The 20,235-nt window shown below is 35.8% G+C and overlaps 1 protein-coding gene across 2 annotated transcripts in view; it reads right to left on the minus strand.

Moving 5' to 3' along the window:
• fam184aa (family with sequence similarity 184 member Aa) overlaps positions 1 to 19,458 on the minus strand; it is a 31,303-nt gene extending 11,845 nt beyond the window's left edge. Inside the window, exons 1-10 of one of the 2 annotated variants that reach the window (XM_084096877.1) lie at positions 18,961 to 19,458; positions 15,234 to 16,088; positions 14,024 to 14,159; positions 13,589 to 13,770; positions 12,378 to 12,563; positions 11,598 to 11,720; positions 9,708 to 9,869; positions 9,180 to 9,301; positions 8,613 to 8,763; positions 2,711 to 2,923 (exon numbers count right to left, since the gene is read on the minus strand). In XM_084096877.1, coding sequence (XP_083953003.1) covers positions 2,711 to 2,923; positions 8,613 to 8,763; positions 9,180 to 9,301; positions 9,708 to 9,869; positions 11,598 to 11,720; positions 12,378 to 12,563; positions 13,589 to 13,770; positions 14,024 to 14,159; positions 15,234 to 16,088; positions 18,961 to 19,143 — 2,313 coding nt within the window. In that variant the 5' untranslated portion in view covers positions 19,144 to 19,458. The remainder of the gene's footprint in view (positions 1 to 2,710; positions 2,924 to 8,612; positions 8,764 to 9,179; positions 9,302 to 9,707; positions 9,870 to 11,597; positions 11,721 to 12,377; positions 12,564 to 13,588; positions 13,771 to 14,023; positions 14,160 to 15,233; positions 16,089 to 18,960) is intronic. The other variant, XM_084096878.1, reaches the window with a different exon arrangement.
• Positions 19,459 to 20,235: the final 777 nt, after the last annotated feature.

The raw sequence follows: 20,235 nt of genomic DNA on the forward strand, positions 1-20,235 counted from the left end.
CCGAAATGTGGCCAAATCAGCTTAAAAAAAGCTTCTTTCTTGGCCGCAGCGCAAGATGAAGAAAAGCCCGTTAGACTCTGCATCACGTGTCTGCTTCAAATGTCTGGGCTTTCCATCTTAAAATATTCTGTGTAACGCACAATTTTTAAATGAAACAACAGCTGCAGTTTCCTGGATGAGAAACATGTTTTCAGATTCATAATGTGTGTAGACGGTAAGGAAGCACAAAAAGTTGGGTAATTTACCATCTGGATGTCATGCACAGTGGAGATTCTCAGTGTGGGGTGATAATGCAGGGGTGACAAATCCAGAGAGTAAAGGAAACAGACATGTACTATGAAGGGGAAGAGGACACAATGAAGGTGACGATCAATACAGGATGACAGGCAGGAGGCATCATGTCTAGATGAAAAACAGGTATTGTGCACTACTGTGCAAAAGTTCGGGATCGGTAAGATTTTTAGAAAGAAAGAAACTATTATTTTTCAATTTCAAATAAAGGCTGTTCTTTTGAACTTTCTATTCATCAAATAACCCTGGATTTGATTTATCAACGGATTCCACAAAAATATTATAACTGTTTTCAACAGTGATAATTATAAGAAATAAAGTTATAATAATATTTTACAATAATCATTTTTACTGTATTTTTTGATCAAATAAATGCAGCCTTGGTGAGCATATACTGTAAGACTTCTCTCAAAAACAGTAAAAACTCTTACTGACCCCAAACTTTTTAACGGTAGTGTATAATCAATGAGCTGTGTGCATGTTTGTGAACAGTATGGAGTTTGATATTCATTATTGATATAATCTATGTTTTTGTTATATGAAGGACACAAAAAGCTTTTATGCATAGATTTTTTTTTTTTAATTATTAACTCCAAAATCCAACATAAAAATATTAATATAAAGTTATATATAATGTTAAAAACTATGACAAAGATCAAACCATCTTAATATTTATTCTGAAACATGATGTGTAAAGAAAAACAAAAAAGGAAATATCAAGTGAACATTTCCAATCAAGCTCTAATTATGCTAATAAGTGTGAACAATATTATTTAATGTTTATTTAGAATACATCAAATTTGTGCTATGAAACTAGCCTTAGCGAGACAAAGGATTTAGCCATTTTATTCCAAAAATGTCCAAAGATATTTCAGGAAACATTCCAATGATGTGCTGGAAATGACAGTGTGGTGGGAAAAAAACTATGTATATTCATTGTTTTACATTTTAAATACACAAATGAAATCCTTACATATTAAATAGGGCTGTCAATAGATTAAAAATAGATATTTGTTTTTTATTTTCTGATAGCTGTTTTTAATCGCATACGTTAACATTGCCAGCCCTAATGCAAGTGTCCATAATTGATGAAAGGCGCATGACATCAGAGTTATTTGGGAAACAGAGGGCAAATTACAGAAACTTTCTATCTTTAGTTAGAAAGTTAAGATTCATTTAGGATTTTTCACAAATTTGTATTACAGAAGCTAATCTTAAGTTGATTTAGGATTCTTATCCTATCTTACAAAATCTCATTTTATCTGCAGTTATGAAATCTTAAACCCCTCCATGGAGTTCGGTAATCAGCTCTGAGGTCTGTTACCAAGCAACCAACGACGCACAAAAACGGAAAAACTCTAGAGATTAAAATGGAAAAACAAAATAAGTGGTGCTTTTTTGTTTGTTTTGATAAGCTCGATAGAAAAGGCAAAGCCTATCAGTATATTTCATAGGAGTCTGTAGTTTTGTTGTCAAAGTGCAGCACATCATTTGGGTGTTCACAAAGTCTTTCCACCATCAAACATCGCTGTTCTTTACCTTGTATCGTTAATAAATGTGACGTCAATCTCAGACAGGGCTATTATTCTGTGATTTTTACAGTTGGCTTTTAAATAATTTTGAAGTTAGGACACCATTGGGGTTGTCCTAAAGTTAAGACAGTTTTTAGGATTTTTTGTCGAGTTAGGATGCTTCTGTAATACTCTTTTCCTATCTGTAGTTAAGATAAGATTATACACTTAAAGCAACACCAAAGCACTTTTCCTCTTCGGTCCCCCTACAGGTTGAAAGCGGAATTGTCCATTACCGCTGTCGTAAATAATTTAGCCTACCGCAGCCAACCGTTGCACGCACGCTATTTGTTTATCCAGCACCGGCTTTGGAAATAACGATGTCCACAGACAAGGTAGAGTATGTTGCATGATTTTATGAAAGTATGATGTATTGCGGCATCAGAAACGAAGAAAAACAAAATAATGACATTGCTAGCTATTTTTTTGCTATTGTAACGCTTGCCGTAAAGCAAGTCAAATTTGTAGTTTCTTATGTCTCATTCGAACTACAGAAACACGACCCGATCTGGCAAACTTGCATAGTGCGGTTATAGCCAATAGAGGGTCGCAAAGCGAATGCAGAAGTGCCGTTCACCCTGTTACGACTTGATGAACCACTGAAACGATTTTGGAAACATTATTTTAAGGTACAAAAGAATCTTTGGTGTTGCTTTAATAAATGTCATTTTGTAATAGCTTTTGTCCTAAATTAGGTCCTAACTGAAATTGCTACGGTTACCAAACAGATAAGATAGGATTCTAAGGTTAGGATCTTTCTGTAATGCGTCCCCAGAAGTGTAACTCCACATGCTCATGTCATTGTGTGTGAATTTGCATCTGTGTAGCCTGTGTTTGTATGTAGGTACCCTAAGCTCGATCTGTTGTGCGTCCTCCATGTCCTGCAAGGCGCAGCAGTGGGCGTCCTGCAGACGGCACTCTCTGTGCTGATGCTCCAGTGCCAGTTCCTGCAACTCCTGCGCCAGGTGATCGCGCTCTTGGCTGAACTGCGCCTGTAACTGCTGCAGCGCGCTTTTCGACTGCGACATCTGTAGCTCCAGGCTCTGCTTCAGTAGAGAGATCTGACACAACAGAAACAGAGAACAGCTTCAAACGACTGAGATCGGAAGCCAGATCCCTCAGAGATGCAAATTGTGGAGTGTGGATGACTTAGATTTGGGTGAATGTGAAATAGACAACAGTCAGGGGAAAAAAAGCTGATATTTTGAATAAAAACTATTTATTATTAAATCAATCAGTATGGGACAAGAGTCAATAAACTGAGACTGAAAAATGCAAAGAGCAATCTAAAAAAGCAATCCTTTCAGAAATTGCCCTGTTATACAGATGGAATATGACATCAACTGCATGTAACATGCTATTACAATCGTTTTGACTGCTGGTGCGGCCTTTTTATTGAGTTTTATTACCTGTTTTATGCTAGCAAAATATATTAATTCAGATCTGCTGTGTAGTATTACCCCAGGGATACCCTAAATGAGAAAAGTAATATAATCTAAACGGCTTATCTACCAAAAGAATGTGACTGATACATAAAAATGAGATAAGGCCCTAAGATAAAGAAATAATAAAGAGAAGTCTTGATAATCACCAAGAAAGAGAATAAACAGGAGATGGCGAGCACATCTCCGCATGCAGCAAACGGCAGGCCGAAAATAGACACGGAGGTAATAAAATGAGAGCAAAGCAAGAGTCTTTTAAGGCAGACTTCAGTGCCTGGACTACACCAGACATGATTTCACACACAGATTTGTCTTAACAAACTGTCGAGGGACTTATAGGTCACAGGATTATTTGAGGTTGAAGGACCACACTGAAGTTGATTTCAAAACCAAACTGTAACCTCTTTGGTACAGATGAACTTAATAGTATCTCAGAGACTTCATTGCTTTGGGATGCACCCTTCATGGAAATTTTGGCTGATAATTATTGTCTATGGCCAATTAATTGTCGATATTAAAAACTTTTACTGCTTCCTCCCCCTTAAAAAACAAGATAAAAATAGAATTTAAATCAAATCAGGCATATAAACATTTAAATTAAGGCTGTCAATTGATTAAAAGACTTAATCAAATTAATTAATCAAATTAATCATAATTAAATCACATATTAATATTTCCGAAGTGGCCAAAATAAAGACATTTATAAGACATAAATTTATTTATGGCGTCAAATATATTTTACAAAATGTTGCTTTAGACGTCAAGTCAATATATTGTTTATTTTATTTCATGTTATTGAACATTAGCCCATTACTGGCATATTTAATTAATCATAATTAAATCATATATTAATATTATGTATTTAGCAAATTTTGCTAAATGTAAAAAAAGTCAAATATAAGATATACATTTATTAAAGTCCGCCTGTAGTCAATTTGATACCTTAAAACTCATCTTTAATCACCAAAATGACATATTTAAACGTTTTTTTTTCCTGTGAAAAAACATTGTACATGCCTTAAAATAGCTTGAATGTAACTCTACACCCTTGCTTCATTTAGTATACGCGGAACTATGAATATGCTAATTAGCCCCGCCTCCACTCACTCACACCAGCTAAGAGATTCACTCAGCCAACTTACTGAGGTAAACGCTGCAAAATGATAATGCTCTTTACAACAACGCACATATACTGGCAATTAATATAAATAGTCTTTTCTTAACCACATTATCAAACAGCTAATAATGTGTTGATAATGTTACACAAACCATGTTCCCGTTCACCATCCCAGAGTCAGACAGCTGCCTTCTAGAACTTAGAACGGAGAAAAGCATATACACTGAACAAAATTATAAACGCAACACTTTTGTTTTTGCCCCCATTTTTCATGAGCTGAACTCAAAGATCGAAGACTTTTTCTATGTACACAAAAGGCCTATTTCTCTCAAATATTGTTCACAAATCAGTCTAAATCGGTGTTAGTGAGCACTTCTCCTTTGCCAAGATAATCCATCCACCTCACAGGTGTGGCATATCAAGATGCTGATTAGACAGCATGATTATTGCACAGGTGTGCCTTAGGCTGTCCACAATAAAAGGCCACTCTAAAATGTGCAGTTTTACTGTATTGGGGGGGTCCGGGGAGGAATAATTTTATAAAAATGATTTTTGTTCAGTGTAGTTGATCATAACATCGTAATATGCATCATGCACCCACTATATTGCTAAATCGACCCGATTTTTCATATCAACAGAAAAATATGCCAACAACATATGAAAATTATGGTCTGATGCCAACAACAAAACAATTAAAAAATGCAAATATTGGCCAATGTCAATATAAAATCACTGATATTATAGATCCCTAGTTTTACATGATATAAAGGGCACTGACCAGAGGAAGCACTAAAGACAGACAACACACATCTAGAGATGCTGACAGATGTCTGACGCAGCAACTTTTGGAGGCTCTTGACATAAGCGACAGTGACATGGCTCTTGAGAGCGACGGAGAGACAGAGTACAGGAGGCGGTCTGTCACATTACAGAAAGTGCCAAACATGCAAAACATCATGGGAAATGAGGCTGCACACTAGAGACTGTGTTTGTATTTGGAAAATCTAGAATTTTCAGTCACGCAAGTTTGCATGATATTGCACAAGACCAAAAGAGACTTGAAAGCATCAGAATTTAAAAAAGAAAATCACTTCAATCTGAACTAAATGACTGATGAAAGTTGTTGACAGTTACTCAAATAAGAACCACAGCAATGGGAATTCTTATGTTCTCAGATGTCATACCACTCCAAATTAATATATTCAAGGAGATATATATGACGGAAAAAATGAATTTCCTTGATCTTTTAAAATAAAAAAACTATACACAATAGATAATACTCTACGTTCAAAACGCAAAGCTCCCTTCCCAGTCCAGTCAGACTTTGTTTCCAACTAAGCTGCAAAAACAAAACTTCAGAAATGCTCATGGTATTGGTGTCAGAAACACTAGATCGTTGATATATGCATTTCAACATATATTAAGTACTCTGCAAATTATTTTGCCCTAATAAATGATCCAGTTACACAAGTTAATATAATTTAAATACAGAAGATTTGCCTGTTTTTTCATAAACCTTTGTTTTGCTACATTTTGGTTTTTACAAACATTTTGTTTTGATTTGTTACATTTTTGTTCGATTTTTTTAAACATTTGCTACATTTGTGTTTTATTTATGTTTTTTTTTTTTTTTAACAGATGTTTTGTTTGGTTAAATTTTTTGTTTGTTCTTGCAAATGTTTGTTTGTTTGTAAGAACATATGTTTATGCTACAGGAAACTTGAAAAACAAGTGTATTTCTGGGGAAAAATGCTACAAAAGTGTTGAATACAATTTTATTTTATTTTTTTACAAACACTTGCTTTGATTTATTGTATTTTTGTTAGATTTTTTGAAATGTTTTTTGTTTTTACAGATGGTTTGTTTTGTTTAGTTACATTTTTTGTTTGTTCTTACAAATGTTTGTTTTGTTACACTTGTTTGTTTTAGAACACAATTGTTTATATGACTGTTTATGCTACAAGATACCTACAAAACAAGTGTACTTCTGGAAAATGTTTTTATTTTATTTTATTTTTTACAAAAGTACATACACCTCTAAAATCTAAAATGTGGACAATACATCTATCTATAAATTACAGAAACGTCTGTCTGTCTGTCTGTGTGTGTGTCTGTTAACCGCATATCTCTCGAACCGTTAGTCCGATGGATTTTAAATTCGACAGGTGTCTTGCCACGGGCATGAGTAAGTGCAGTACCAAGTTTGACGTTGTTTGGATGAGAAATGCTAAAGATATCGTTAAATATATCATTTTTAAAAGGTTGTGGTTTAAAAATAAACATTCTGACATGAGAGGGTTGTATCGGTCAAAGAAGCCCCAAGAAGGTTGTGGTTTAAAAATAAACACTCTGTCAGCTACACTGTTTATTTCTGAATATTATAGTTTGGTTCCAGAACGTAATAAATCCATTTTGATTAATTTGAGTAAAAATGATGAAAACCACTATTTTCTGTTTCAAACTTTCACATAGCATCTTTAGGTTATAATATCATAAAAAATTCAAATCCAGATTTGGATTTTCAAAGATCTATTATAAAAACTGATTATTTTTCCCAAAAAATGCAATAAATTCATGACACTTTTTTTTCAAAATGCTATCATATTGAAACTGTTGAAATCAGCCATCACTAAGGAATATCTCCTGAACTTTTTTGACGGCGATCAGCTCACAAAAACTGATTTTGCACGGGCACTTTGCACTGCTCCCTGAATCGACGCGCTTATTCATTTGTGGATGTTAACTGAATCTGTAAGTCAGCTATGCTGTTTACTTCTGAATATTATATTTCATTCTGGTGCGCTTAAAGTTATCGCTACTGTGTAATAGTAGCCTATGCTATTCACCAACTAAACATATCCTATTCAATGTGTTCACAGTCTCTTTCACGGGCATCATTTGTAGTAGCATATTCACAAACTGTTTCCTCAAGCATAGCGTTTTCTTGGAGTTCACTGTGTGCTTTCTACCATGCACAAATAAAAATGTCACTGAACTTTTGCTGTGTAATTGTAACAATGAGCACTCAAACACACCAAACCAACAATTACTAAAAACACACTCAAAAACTGATTTTGCACGGGCATTTTGCACTAGCACTAAGAAGGTTGTGGTATTCATAAACACTCAGTCAGCTACACTGTTTACTTCTGAATATTATAGTTTATTCACAGCCATCATTTGTAGTAACCTAGCCTGCTCCCTGAATTCAATGCGTTCACAGTCTCTTTCACGGGCACCAAACCAACAATTACTAAAAACACACACAAAAACTGATTTTGCACGGGCATTTTGCACTAGTTCTTATAAATAAAGGTTCTTTGTTGGCATCAATGGTTCCATAAAAAAACGTTCAACAAACGGACAGGGAACTATGTCGTCACGTTGAAAGGTCACGCTGGCGCCGGCAGAAGTACCGCCCCACTGTTTACAATGCGACCGTACGTAGGAGGATAGTTCAAATAGTATTGTTTGCCATTATATATATAGTAATAGTATTCAGTGAATATGAATATGAATAGTATATGAATAACATTCTGATGAATATGAATAGTAGTTCAAATAGTATTGCCGGCGCCGGCGTGACCTTTCAATGTGATGACGTAGTTCCCTGTCCGTTTGTTGATCAGCTCAATCCGAACTATTGAAGGTAAAAAGTCAATAAATTATAATTTTTTGTTTAAAATGACTTATCGTTTCGCTAGATAACAACCTCTTCTTCAGCTGTGATCGCGTCCAGCCCGTTTAAACACTTCAAAGACTTTTGAAACTGCATTGATTTGGACTTAAAAATGATGGTAACCAATGAAGTCCATTGTTAGAAGAAAAATCCAGAAATGTTTTCCTCAAAAAACATAATTTCTCTCCCACTGAGGAAAGAAAGACATGGATATCTTGGATGGCATTTGGGGTGAGTAAATTATTAGGAAATTTTCATTTTGGGGTGAACTAATCCTTTAACATCCATAGAATCTTTCCATTGCATAAAAGGTTCTTTATAGGGTAAAAGGGTTATTTTTATTATTAAAATGTTCTTCACACTGAGAACAAAAATAGTTATTTTAAGAACTATTCAATGAAAGGCATCCAAGTACTGACCAGGCTCAACCCTGCTTAGCTTCAGTGGGCAACCAATCTTGGGCTACAAGGTGATATGACAAAAAGTCACTGGTCTGTGTGACCTTCAGTTACCTGTTCCAGGAGGTCCTCCACCTTCCTCTGCCAGCTCTCCCTGGCTGCCATCATCTCCAGATCTCTCTGCTGGGAAAGTTGTGTCAGGGCCACCTGTCTCTCTGCCTGATGTTCGGCTGTAAGCTCTTCCCGAAGACCCTTCAGCTCATCCCTGAAACCAAAAAGAGAAAGAGAAAGAGCAACTGAAACAGATTCAAGAATGCATTACTTAAACAGCATGGAAAAGTGAGATGGTAAATGTTAATAAGAACCTCACAGATGTCTCAGTAACCTTCAGCTCACTGTATACTGTGTGCTGTTCTGCGATTCGATGTTAACCTCTTACTCTTGTAATTAGCATATTTTAATCCAAATGCATGGCTGTGTAAGAGGATTTGTCACAGGCTTTGATGCTGGACAGACTGCTCCTATTTTAGGTTTGATTTGCCGTGTGAACTCTCTAAAAACCAAACACTGTGTACAGTCACAGTTTATTCAATTTAACGCACTGTGCTCAGAAAAATCTCGCTCTGTTTTTAGCTCCATCTTGTCTACAGTAATGCATGACTCGTATGTTTTGTGCAGCACCTTAGAGCATCGGTCCACTTGAGATCCAGCTCCTCTGTGATTTTGTCCATTTTCTGTTTCTCCTCTGTTTTGATAGTGATGACCCTGGCTTCATGTTGCTGTTTCTGGGTTTCTATCTCCTCCTGTGAGTGGATAATGATTCATCATGGAAAAAAGCAAAGAGAGAAAGCAGTTTCCAGTAGAGCTGATTATACAAATGGCATCTTTAGACTCTTCCTCCACTTCGCAGGCTTTAGTGCAAAACAAAAGCGGCTGTCTTAAAAATTGAATGAGGCTTAATTTTTCTTTTAAGATCCCCGCCACGCTCTATTATCCGTCTCCTATTGCAGTGATTGCCACACCGAATTCCCGCTTCTCCCTCTAAACAGCGAGATGCGTCAGTGGTTTCCACACTTCTAAAAGCGTGAAAAAACGTGAACATTTTATATCAACATCTCTAAACGCTTCTATTTTTCTATCAAACGAGAGCCTGACTCAAAATGCACATAATTCATAATAAATGGAGTAAAAGAAAGTGGAGCGCTTTACTTGTAGATCCGTGAGCATATTGCTTGTCTCTCTCACTCTCGCCCTAGTGGCATCCAACTCGATGAGAAGCTTTTCCTGGCTGTCTTTAAGACAGGAGATGTGGCTCTCAGCAGAATCCAGATTTTCTTCACTGTCCTTCACAAGATCCTTTAAATGGGACACCTGAGAGAAGAAGAAATTTAATTTAATAAATTAATTATTATTTAAATATTACAAAAGACATTATTCTTCAGGAAGTGAAATCTTTTTTTGTTGAAAAAACAAGCATTAGCAATGAATTTTGTGGTGTTTTGGCTTTTCTCTTTAAACTCTAACGCATTCCATCCTGCCTGATGGACCAACTGCAACAACGAGCAATTAAATACATTTTAAGATGGTTTTAGGCTGAAATATCATAAATACAGTCACTAGTGATGATTTAATGGTTTTTCACTTTCGACCAATAAGTGGCGCTGTGACCAAATTGATGTGGTGTGGTCAGAGTGAGGTGACAATAACAAATGCAAACAAAAACAGTTTCGTCTATCGACACGTAATCCATAACTTATTGCCAGCATGGTCTGAAAATTATATGATTAAATTTTGGTGAAAATCAGACAAACAGTCTAGGAGGAGTTAGAAAAAACAGGTTTTGAAAGAAAATTCAAATGGAAGACAGGAAGATTGGCAAAATATGGCAAAGTTGGTATCTATGTTCTCAGCAGGAACCAAGGAATCTATTCAGACCAGTTTAATTACAATAAGCTAAAATTATTCAATAGCTATTAGCATTTTTTTAATTTCATTATAACTTTAGACCACAAGGTGGCACTGTCTTAAAACGTTTTGAGTACCTTCAGGGCATGGTGCCGATGACACATACCGAGTTTCATTGCTATGATATATAGCAATTTATGTCAGAATAATGTGTTGTAGTTAGTGGCAATTTCATTTTTTTAAATTATAGCACCACCAAGTGGCGCAGTTCCACCGCTTTTTTAATGTGTCCTCAGAGTGAGCCCATACATCTGTGTGTCAAATTTGGTGAAAATATCTTATTTACTTAGTTTTGGAGTTATAGACATTTATGTGTATGAGCACATAAAAAATTACCTCTGGGAGAAGAGGTATCTAATCTCATCTAATCTTTAATTGGATTTTTTTTTTGGCACTTGTTGTTGATGATGATGACGACACACTCCTTTTCGCGGGATGTTTTTATTTGCGAGTGACGCGAAAAACAAGAAAAACATCCCGCAAGTAATCTAGAGCGAGTAACGCAATGCGAATATACACTTCGTGTTTGGTGTGAACACACCATAAAAGTTTTGACATTTGGGAATTAGTGTATTGCCAGCGACCTATGTTTCCAAATTTCTTACAGTGGTTTCATCTCAATCGGACTAACGGTTTCGAAGATATTCACAAAAGTTTTAAACGCTAAATCACAATGCTGCACAAACCATAAGGTGAAACCTAACATGTTTGGTATCATTGGACTCGGCAAGGATTCAGGAATCTAAGGAGATGACTCCCGTGAAAATATGTCAACCAAATCCAAAGTTATAAGCATATGAATATTTGATTTTACCACTAGGTGGCGCTGGCTCGAAACTTCTCAGGTTCCTTCAGGGCATTGTGCCGATGACCCATACTGGGGTTCGTAAGGATACGCTAATGCGTATTACAAAATTCAAAATGGCCGACGCCCAAAATGGCCAATATGAGAAAATTGGATATCATTCGACTTGACTTAAAATATAATAATAATATATATTATATATATATATATATATATATATATATTTTTTTTTTTTTAAATTTAACTATAAGAACACTGACTTAAAATAGCAGGAAACGCAGCAGAAAAGTGAATCTAAACAAAAAATATAAACCATTGTTAATATAAACCTCTTGGTTGGCCATGTTGAGCTTGGTAGTGAGTTCCTCTCGTATGGTCTCCAGTTGCTGTTGCAGGTGGTTTCTTTGCTCTTCCAATGACAGACGGCGGATATCAAACTGTTGTCTCATCTCCTGGGAGAGTAAAAATGAAAAGAAAACATTCAAAAAAGCCATAGCAGAGCACTGAAATGAGAGGTGAATCCAGACAGGAGGACAATCTGCTGAAGACAGATGGAGTCTTTTTTCAATCGAATTACACAGAAGCTGTAAAAGAGCTTTGTTGAGCACGGAGACATTTTCAAAAAATAAATTGCCGTGATTGTCATGAGATGACAAGAAGATTAGTCTCAATATTTGTCATGATTGAGAGCTATTTGTATGAAGCATCACAAAAACAGTGGGAAAAATATCACTATCTCATTGTCATCATTGCACTGAGAAACGGCTGTTTGCATAATCAACACCACTCAACGAGGAGCAGAAAATGTAATTTAGCATAGCTCTCAGGGTTTAAATAGATGGTTTGGGAACAGTGATAATCCACCAGTCTTGTTTAGTAGGACTGAATATTCATATTGTTCATTTGTTTTGCATTAAGTCGTTGCAGTTTATTTTTTATTAAACAGAACACAGAGAATAACAAAAAGCAAAAGAGAACACAAGGGAGGGAATATCTAAAGTGAAACCGCTAATAAAGCAAACACGTAAAGCTCAGAGTAGATCTGAATTCATATAAACAAACGCACAAGCTTAAGCACTACACCCATAGTAAAATATATATGTTCTTACACTGAGCAGCTGGTTCTTCTCTCTCTCAGCGGCATTGCGAGCACTTTCCTGCTGGACTCTGTGTTTCTCCTTGAGTTCTTCTAAGGATTCTGCCTGGCTGTCTTTCAGACAGGCCGTTTCCTCCTCGTATTTGTCCCTGATTTGTGCCAACTCCATCTCATAGCTCTGCTTTTCCTCACGAAGCGTCTGCCAAAATAGCACAGCTTCATTTACACATTGTCAAGTCTCGATATCTTGTGTTGAATACCTGATAATTGTTCCCAGTTGGCAGTGACTGACTTCAAAATGCTAGCAACAGTTTGTATACATGAGATTTGGTTTGTATGCTTATATAGATCCAGTCCCAGGGATGTTACCAAACGCTCAAGATTAGGGGAGACTAAATGTAAAAAATCGAATAATCTTGATAAAGCAATAATTGAATATTGAAGGGAATGTGTCATATTGCATCAATGTAGCCTATAAAAGGACATTAAAAGTTAAAGTAAATTAGCATACAAAAGCATTACATATGGTTAAAAAATTTTTTTTTTTTAAGAAGTCTCTTATGCTCGCCACAGCAGCATTTATTTATTTATTTAATCAAAAGTACAGTAAAATAATATTGTAAATTATTATTATAATTTAAAACAACTTTAACATTATTATAAACAATTTTAAAATGTAATTTTGTAAGTCTTCTGTAAGTCACTTTAGATAAAAGTGTCTAATTATGTACATGTAAATGTAATTTTTGTAATTGTAACAAAAAAACAAAAAAATGTAATTAATCTTTGATGCAAAGCTGAATTTTTTAGCAGTCTTCAGCGTCGTGATCCTTCAGAAATCATTCTAATATGCTGATTTGGTGCTTAAGAAGCATTTCTTATTATTATCAATGATGAAAACAGTTGTGCTGCTTAATATTTTTGTGGAAAACTGTGATTCATATTTTTTTTCAGGATTCTTTGACAAATAGATCAGCATTTATTTGAAATATAAATCTTTTGTAATATAATACATTCCTTTAATGTCACTTTTGATCATTTGAATGCCTCTTTGCAGAATAAAAGTATACATTTCTTTCAAAATCAAATCTTACTGACCCCAAACTTTTGAACGGTAGTGTAATTACTGCAACATTTCTGCAAGTAATTGCTTCCAAATAGCTTTTCAGTCCTGTCTCCCTTCTGCCATTATAAAGAAAAAGAAAAAGGTGAAGAATAACTTGCCTTCTCCAGATTGAGGATCTTCTGATGCTGTTGTTCTTCCAGTGTTTGAATCTGTTTCTGAAGCCTCTCTCTCTCCTCCTCCAGCTGTAGGATCTTCTCCTTCAGCCGGTTCTGCTCGGAGCCAAGGTCCCTGATAGTGGCCTCGTGGCTCATTTGGGTTGCTTGAAGAGATCCTATCTGACCTGTTAATGAAACACATGAGGTGTTTTGTTAGATTCATTCTTCCTTATGACATATTTGTGGATATGAAGGAAACAATCGCAAATACAAAAACCGAGCAGCATTCAAGTGAAAATTCAGAGCTAAACCAATCCCTGCCAAGCTATCACAAAACTGTAACCTCTCTGAAAAAAAAAAAAACCTCACATTGCAGCTTGAGTGATTCACAGTCATATGCTGAAGAAAAATGTAATTTGGTCATGACATTATTCTCACTGGCTTTGTGAAGGATTTCATTGGCCTGCAGCTGAACTCGATCTCTGCTCCCATCCAGCTCATATTCTGTATCTTTCAGCTGCATCACCCAAATCTCTCCATCCTGTATGGCCTCTTCCAGCTGCTTGTGTAACTCCTGTCAAAGAAAAATAAACTCAAATGACTTTTTTGAGATGCATTATTATTATCTTTTATAAAGCACATCTCAATGTTGTTTGTTTCTTTTCATTTTAAAATAAGCACCCAATACATTTTAAAGAGTATTGCCACTTTTGGCCCTTTTAACACTCATGCTTTATGTCATTTGGCCACCAACAATGTACAGTATACTGTACATAAATGCATATGCATCATGGGAGAATTCTGTCATTTTTCTGAACCATGACAAACTATTTAATTTCCACCACATCTCAAATTATGTATTGTTTTTAATAGCACTGTGTAATGCAAATTTAAACATTTTGGAATACAGCTGTGTCTTTTGTCCTAATTTCATAGCTGGCATTTTATATATTCCAAATAAACACAACTAAATATTATTTTCACACTTTTGCAAAGTTACATTTGGGAAATAATGCACAATATTTTAATTGTCTTTAGCTCATGCATCACATTACCCTACTATGTCCTACTATTTTTAGGTACAGTAAAAAATAAAAAATCTATTTTTTAAAAAATCTATTTATCTGTCTATTTATCCAAAAATCCTGAAAAAAGTATCACGTTTCCAAAAAAAAGAATAATACGAATTATATCTTAAATTGTGTTAAAATAAAAAAAGTTATTTTCAATTGTAATATTTTTGTTATTGTTTTTATTATCGTTTGTTATTGACTGCATTTTGTTTTTACTATATTTTTGATCAACTAAATCCACCATTGAATGGTGTACATTGAATTGTTTATTTCATTTCTTGTTTAGATTATAGTTTTAAAAAATGTGTCATATTTATGATAGATTTAGAGATTTAATAGATTTAAATTTTGGGTTTGGAGAAAGGGTAAAACAATCAAATATACAATAAAATGTAATCAAATTAAATCATGAAGACACTGTAAGACATTTCCAAGACTATTCTAATATGACTTTAATACAACACAAATAAAAACAAATTCTGACAGTTTTAATAACACCATACAAGTTGAAGTTGCACCCTTGAAGAAGCACCCTTCAATGAATCTCCGTTGACTGAAAATGCTCAAATCATTACCTTAATTGTGACTTCTGCATTGTTAAGAGACGCCTGCAGTCTGTTGGTCTTGTCCCTGCTCTCTCGCGCCTCATCCTGAGCTCTGTGTAGTTCGGCCCGGAGTTTACACAGGGTCCTCTGAAGCGCCGCCTCCTGCGCCTGAAACTCCTTCCTCAGTTCCACCTCCGTCCTCCTCCAGGCCAGCAGGTTCTCTGTGGTGAGCTGCTGCGTTCTCCTCATGGCCTCCAGCTCACGTTCATAGAACCCTTGAGCCTTGCTCAGCTTGGCCTCGTACTCCTCCACCATTCGAACCTTGTCCTGCGTCAGCTCCTCCACACGCTCCATGAGCGACTCCAGCTCTGTGCGGTGCAGGTCGGCCAGTTTCTCCTGTTCTAGGCTTGAGGATGCACTCTGGTTCTCCTGGCTCTCCAGAAGCTCCTGGACTTCTTGTCGGTGAGCTGACCTGAGCTCCTCCAATGCCCGCCGTTTTTCCTGCTCAAACTGGGCTTGCACCTGGCTGAAGGAGCGCAGCTTCTCTTCGAACTCGTGCCGCATCTCCTCCACTTCGCGGGACATGGAGACCACGCGTTGCGTGTGCTGGGCCTCCGTGCAGAGCTGCGTGTCCTCCATGCGCTGACGGTACATCTCGAACTCTGCCAGCGCTTGGCGCTTCATGTGTTCGTGCAGCTCCACGGATTCCTCCAGGGACTGCAGGCGCCGTTTCAGGTCGGCCTCGTCCCCGATCTTGCTCTTGTAGTGAAAGATCTTCTCTCGAGTCTCCGTCAGGATGTGCTGCACCTCCTCATCGTGGGCCTCCTTCAGAGACTGGATGGCATCTTCATGCTCGTCGTTTTTCGTGTTGAGGGCGTAAATGACCTATGAGAAACATGGGTGGATGAAGAATCAGTTTTTATGCAGCTGCAGAACATCCATAGCCATTTCTGGACAGACTCTGTCTTTCATCTCAGTCCCTCTAAAAATCTATCATTAGCTGTACCCTTAAAATCTGTGATTATGTGATCGCTCTTCATGTTTGCTGAAAAAAGCAGCTTCAGTAAGAAATTTGAGTTTATTTTAAATGGAATATTCCACATATGAGTTCATCAAAAGAAGATATTTGGAAAAATATCAGTGTTTTTTGTCCATACAATAAAAGTTCATGGGGTCCAGTGTTGTTTTGGACCCCACTGACTTCCATTGTATGAACAAAAAGTGTTGAAACATTCATCAAAATACAGGTTTGGAACAACATGAGGGTGAGTAAATAATGACAGAATTTTAATTTTAGGGTGAAGTTTTGGTGAAAACTTGAACTGAATTGAGATGTATGATTACTCTATTGTCTTCTGAACTGCTTTAACCCTTAAATGCATACCTCAAGTCTTTAGTGACCTGGGACATCATTCACTACCCTCCTCCTCATTCATTTAGTTCAAGTTAGACATCGACCTTCTTAGTATTCCTCAATCAATTCATTATTCATTAAAAATAATAAAATTATTAAAAATTGTAAAAACTGTATAGGGTTGCTAATGACCCAAGGTGTGTAACAGTGTCTGTAAATATATTTTTTCTGCACAACAATAATTGATTCTTTGATGACTGGCAATGTCTGATACACAATGAAGAGATGTTTCACTCATAGTTACTGCAGGCAGAAAACAAAAGAATAGGAAATATCATCAGCAAAACTTGAAATGGCTCAGTGATTTACTGCAGAACAAGTACTGAACAAAATCATATATTAGTGTCACTGTCACTTGATAGTGGATCTGGTGAAAAAGCTGTCAGCGATCAAAATACTGATTGAAAATGAGTTTTGAGAATATGTTTGAGATGGTGAATATGAGCCAGATGCTGAATGTATTGGGAAATGAGCTCTGACGGAGACAGTGATGATGGTATAAAACATCTGCTCAAACTGAACTCTTCCAAGCTCCAAAAGGTAACAAAATATGCTTTATTTTATTCTTCTGTTTTTGTTACTCTAATATCAGGAGAGTTTTATATCATCGCGACAGGCAGAGATCCAGAAACATTCATGCATTTAAGGGTTATAGCTGAATCAAGTTTGTTTCATATTTGATGGATTTTGAAACACGGACACTATTACTGAAATGAATTGAATCAATAATAAACTGACTTAAGGTGAATAATGACACTATTGTGTAATGCGCTGCTTTATTGCAGAACTTGAATTCGTCTCATAATTGATAAAGTTTGCATCATTGAATCTGTTATATTCCTATACAAATTGTGCATCACTGTCACTAAAACAGACATAAGAAGATTGCAACAGAGGAAAACTGCACTCCAATAAGGACATATATTCATATTTATGCTGTTTCAATGCACTACAGTATATCCAATTTGCACATTCCTGTACAAATATTGAAATTATTATTTTTTAGACTAGAGGTTTTTGTTATGTACCTTCTTGCATGCATGATAGTCCTCAGAGCTCCTGTAAACCAAATCACTTTCCTTGTATTTCTATAAAACTCTTTCTGATTTAGACCAAACTCTTAATTAATAAACAAGAGTCTGTTTTCCTTTTAGGTGCCAACAGTTTTTCCAGCCAAGCATTTCATAATCATGACTCTTTTTCCATGTGCTTAAAGAGTTGCACATCAAAGCAAGCCGTCTTCACTTGCTGCTCGCTCGCTGCTGTTCTCCTTTTCATCTTTAATTGATTCCTTTGTCGCATCCATGTTATTAACATACTGTAAGGACTCCCTATTCTGCACAACTGTGGTAATGCAAAGTAGCCCTACCTAGTCTAATTAGTCAGTGTATTAATACATTCCCTGTCAGTTTAAAACACATGAAACTAAGCTCTTGATTTAGTTTTCTTAAAAATACCACATGGATTAGATCATGTGCATTTAAAATGGTCGGAGCCTGAAAAAAAGAAAAAAGAACCAGAGGGCATTTCAATAGCTCGAAAACACCTAACATTTAATCATCATGTTTATACTGCATGAATTAAGAGAAACGTATGATATAAACACATGCAATTTCAATTCCATAACATGCTCCAAAAGTCCTTATATTACTTCTATGGGATCTCATAAATAAATGCAATTTTCACAAGCTAACCTTATCTTATTAGTGTAAAGAGTATAGCATAGTAAACAGTATTTGCTGTGTTCACAAACAACATCACTAGAATAAAGAGTCACATTTCTGTGAAATGCATGCCTACTTTGTGGTAAAATCTTGTATCTGCATGCCTACTGGATTTTGTTTACATCGAAAGAATAAATGAAAATCATCTGAAAGGGAAAATAAGAGGTTAATTTGGTTGTTTTCACGCATACATCGAGGTCTGGGACCCAAAACAAAAACAGTGAATGGAAAACACGCAATGTCTTGAATTTAAAGCAAAGATTGCTCTCGTGTTGGGGCATGAAGAATGAAATGAAATCAGAAGTAAAAATGAATAAGGCACGTGCAGTATTGATAAACGTGGATGTTAATAATCTAGACTGATTATGTAAAATACGTTGTTTTATAGAAATTAAACAGATTAAATAGAGCTTGCGAATCTTATCTGGGATAATAAACAGATTTTTGCAGGAGGGAAAAAAAACACTGCGGTTAAAAAATTGCAATATGTAGGGCATCATCTCTATGGGGGATAAGGATTAAACATCATGCAGAATACAGTGTATTCATGTTAAAGTTGAGAAACCAATCAAAATTCAGACGATTTCCCTAAAATATGAGCAAATGCGATCATACCAACCTTAGTGAGTTGTGCTATTTTTTTACTCATCTTCAGGTGCAGATCTTGAGAGTAGTCCATGGTCAGGGCAGATTCGTAGAGTAAATGGCTGGTTGTGGAGGATGGACTGGTGCCTGATCCAGAAGCAGCAGCAGCGGGAGGATTGATACTGTACGGCGGCTGCCAGCCCGTCCCAGTCGCCATCTTCACCCACTGTCTCGATCAAAAATCCTGATCCTGCGCCATCAGTATACCTGTCATCCATATAAATTCATGTAAACCCATCATCCTGTTTCCGTTTCTCTATACGTGTCGATCACCGTTTGGAGATGAAAGTACTGTTCACCTGATTCACTAGTCACTACACAATCAATGTTCTTAGGGTAATGAGCGATTCATAACAGACGCGGTTATCATTGGTCTACATCAGCCAGCCAGCCGTCAATGGCGGGAAACGCATGACATTGAACTGAGCGCTACAATGTAACATTCGAGCATCATCATCACATACACGCACACGCTGATGCAGAGCGAGGAGAGAGAGAGTTGTAAATTACGTCAGAGCAGTACGGTTTCCTCACACACACACACACTGCTTTTCTGCTGCAGATGCGTGATATAAATACAAAAGGGCCTATGAATTATCTACAAAACAAATAATAGCACGAACTAAGGCATTCCAACAACTGTAGTTAGTGTTAATTTGCTCATTTTAGCATGTAGTAGTTGTGTGTACATAATGTAGTGTAATATAATATAATATAATATAATATAATATAATATAATATAATATAATATAATATAATATAATATAATACTCTGGTATAGTGTATATAATGTATATTCTCTTTACTGTAATTTCTTTATTTTATATAACTAATTGTATGTATTCATAGGCAATATTATTATATTATCCAATATCCATCTATCATATTACATTACATTGCATTATATTTTATTGACTACTAAGTATATTCTCATGATTATCATTTGTATTTAATTTTATTAAAATAATTACTTGTTATACTTTTTAATTATGTGATTATGCATTTGATCTATACCCATCTACTGTATGTATACATACACACATTTTATATATTTTATATAATGTAATTAATATAATATAATACTCTGGTATAGTGTATATTTTTTACATTTTTATAATTGAATTAAATAAATTTGTTCATATATTCTAAGTATATTAGAATATTATAGAATATTATATATATATTTTATATAATGTAATTAATATAATATAATACTCTGGCACTGCCTTTGGACTGGCAGACCGGGGTG

The sequence above is a fragment of the Abramis brama genome (genome assembly GCF_963993115.1).
Source record: "Abramis brama genome assembly, chromosome: 21".
Taxonomy (NCBI): domain Eukaryota; kingdom Metazoa; phylum Chordata; class Actinopteri; order Cypriniformes; family Leuciscidae; genus Abramis; species Abramis brama.